The sequence below is a fragment of the Octodon degus genome, unplaced genomic scaffold, assembly GCF_000260255.1.
Source record: "Octodon degus isolate 3935 unplaced genomic scaffold, OctDeg1.0 scaffold00130, whole genome shotgun sequence".
Lineage (NCBI taxonomy): Eukaryota > Metazoa > Chordata > Mammalia > Rodentia > Octodontidae > Octodon > Octodon degus.
In genome coordinates, this window is record NW_004524706.1 from 2,955,937 (window position 1) to 2,958,949 (window position 3,013).

General features: G+C 49.4%; 1 protein-coding gene across 1 annotated transcript in view; it reads right to left on the reverse strand.

Annotated features, from left to right (window-relative positions):
• Sfpq (splicing factor proline and glutamine rich) overlaps positions 1–3,013 on the reverse strand; it is a gene marked incomplete at its 3' end in the record, with an annotated part of 9,186 nt that overhangs the window by 5,658 nt on the left and 515 nt on the right. The window contains exons 2-6 of the mRNA XM_023701041.1: positions 2,669–3,009; positions 1,872–2,060; positions 1,149–1,450; positions 956–1,051; positions 1–116 (exon numbers count right to left, since the gene is read on the reverse strand). Of these exons, the coding sequence (XP_023556809.1) occupies positions 1–116; positions 956–1,051; positions 1,149–1,450; positions 1,872–2,060; positions 2,669–3,009 (1,044 nt within the window). The remainder of the gene's footprint in view (positions 117–955; positions 1,052–1,148; positions 1,451–1,871; positions 2,061–2,668; positions 3,010–3,013) is intronic.

A 3,013-nucleotide genomic window follows, 5' to 3' on the forward strand; every position in this document is an offset into this window, starting at 1 on the left:
TTTTTTCAACTTGTTCCCTTTGCTGTTTCTCCATTTCATCCAAAGATTTCCATCGCTGAGAATATTCATACTCAAATGTGCCATGTTGAGCAAAACGAGGTGGTGTTTCCCTCTCCCTGACAATATACAATTTGTAGTTGTTCGTAAGCAATACTACCTAATTTGTTTAACCAAAAATGAATGTAACTTCAATGTGGTACCAGACTATTTCTTTCCTAAGAAAAACACCATACTGACAACTTGGTACTTTGCTGGTTGATACTATTATTCAAAAAGAGGCCATCTCTTTCAAACTCATTGCACATTTCTCCAGCATCCCTCACATTCTTCTCTCCTGTTCTTGCTAATCATTCTAACAGAAGTTACAGCAAACACAGTTTTTATTTATCCAAGCTGCATTAACTTAGTAAGGACTAATAAGTCACAAGTTTTACTTTAAAAATAATGAACTAGGGGAAGAGATAAATTCTTTCACCTCTTCTGTTCTTTTGTGTGGGAGCCAAAGCCACAGCTCACTATGTGTACCAGGCTGGCCTCAAACTCATAGTGATCTTCCCCTCTCAATGCTGGGATTACAGGTGTGCACCTCCCAAGCCTGGCCTTCTTCATTTTACTGTAGCTAAATGCCTAGAAGATGCACTTAACTCATAAAAACAGCTCAACAACAAATTCAAAATACAGCTTTCAGTAACTTCTTTTACACTTTTTCCGGAAACAGGGTCTTTATGTAATTCAGACTGGCAATGTAGCCTCAATCTTCAAAAAACCAGGGTTACAGGAGTGCATTATATGACTCTTACACTTAACCCTAAAGTCTACCTGAGCCATTGCAAATTGTCCTCTTTATATTTCTTTTATTTTATAAAAATTACCAAGAAACACCCAATTTTAGATTATTCTATATGCAAATAATAGGACTAATCTAAGTACTGCCAAAAAGCTTAATCAGTCTTACTTTTGATACATTGGATTCTTCTGGGCAAGTTTTTCAGGAAGACCATCTTCATCATCCAATTGTTCAAGTGGTTCCACAATGACTGGCCGAGGCGTTCTGAGAACAAAAAATGTTTTCATCTTAACTTTGCCCAGTTTTTATTACAACATCCTCATACAGTTATCAAAAACAGAACAAACCAAAAACAACTTACGTTGTCAATAGGAAAACACCTTCACTGCATCTTTCAAATGCTTTTCTTGCCGCTGGTTTAGAAGCAAATTCAACTATGCCTTTCCCTGTAGATCTTCCTCGATCATCCACAATTACAACGGCCCTTTCTATAGGACCAAACTGGCTAAAGGCTTCTTCCAACAGTTCATTGGAAACATAAGGTGAAAGATTACGAACAGACAGGGCAGCAGCATGTGTCGCAAAACGAACTCGAAGCTGTCTGCCCCTCATGGGCGTATCATCAAGTTCAGCTTTGGCAATTTCAGCCAAGGCTCTAGATTCCTGTAAACGTGAAACACTGTACGTTAACGGCTTCAAAATTGGCTAAGGACCACTCCCAAACTGTCATAAACCTTCTGAGCCGGCCAAATAGCTCAGCGGATTAAAGCGCCTAGGCACAGGGACAGGGGTTTGATCTCCGGGCCAGCTATGCTGGCCCCCGGCCCCGGGGCGCGCTGAAACAGCAATTGAGACTGGGCATGGTGGCACGCGCCCGTAATCTCAGCTCTTGGGAGGCTGTAACCAGGCGGATCACTAAAAGTCCGATCTAGTAGTGAGACCCTGAACACCCTGGAGACCCTTCCCTAAAACACCAAAATAAATGCACTAAAAGTAAATACCCCATCTGCCACACCCTGTACCAATACCAATTCAGCAAGACTCAACAAAAAATTCTAGTTAAAAACTTGGCAATTACACTTACAAGCTTAATAAATCCGAATCCTTTGCCTTTATTGATAAAAACCTCTCCCGGTTCTCCATATTTAGCAAACAGTCTTTTAAATTCATCCTCCGTGATATCTGCAGGCAGATTCCCAACAAACAACCGGCAACGCTGAGTGTAAGTTTTCTCTCCCGGCCTCCGCAATAGAGATAAGTTGGCTTTAAATCCCTAATAGAAAAAAAGGGCATTTGTTCAGACATCAGTGACCACTACTGGCAGAAAACTTCAAAACTCATGTTTTGCTTTTCCCGAAGTAGAGAGAAATTAATCGACTTTCCTGTTCCGTTTAAAATCAAATTTGAATTGCGAATTTCAAAAAAAACAAAAAAAAAAATCAAGCCTCAAACACCTAGCGAATTCCTAACAGTCGACACCGCCCCGCCCACAAACTACAACTCGTCGGCAACCACAAGCCACCCGAGCCACGGCGAGCGTCCCTCCCACACAGTCTCCAGGCCGGGCAAGCGGTTCCCAGCGGCGCGGCGCCCGCCGGGCGAGCGCGAGACCCTGAGGCTGACTCCCGCCACCGAAAATGAAAACGGAACAAGCCCCGAATACTGACGTCAGCGAGCGCAGACCCGCACGGCCAGGCCCACCCCAGCCCCGCGTCTCCCATCTGCACAGCGCCGGCTGCCAGGCCCGCAGGCTCCGCCCGCCGCCGGATCCGAGAGGCGCAGGCGCCTTCCGGCTGGCCGCCGACAAAATGGAGGCCGCGCCGCGGCGGGGGCGGGGGCGGCGCCATCTTAGAGCCGTCGCCGCGGCGCGCCCGGACTCACCTCCGAGTCGGAGATCTTCTCCTCGCTGCGACCGCCGGGCCCGCCGGGCGGGGGTCCCTGGTGGTGCTGCTGGTGGTAGGGCGGGTGGTGCTGGCGGCCCCCGCGGGGCTCCCCGCCGCCTCGGTGCGGCGGCTTCGGGTGGCCGCCAGGTGCGCCGAGGCCCGGACCGCCACCGGGCTTTGGCCCGCCGGGCATCTTCCCGCCCTTAGGGCCGCCCGGGCCTGGACCTTGCTTCGGCCCGGGGCCCGGTCCCGGGACGCCCGCAGGGGGAGGCGGCGGGCCACCGGTCTGTGGGGGAGTGGTCGGGACCCCGCTGGCCGGCGGCGTCGGCGGCGGCGCACCGGG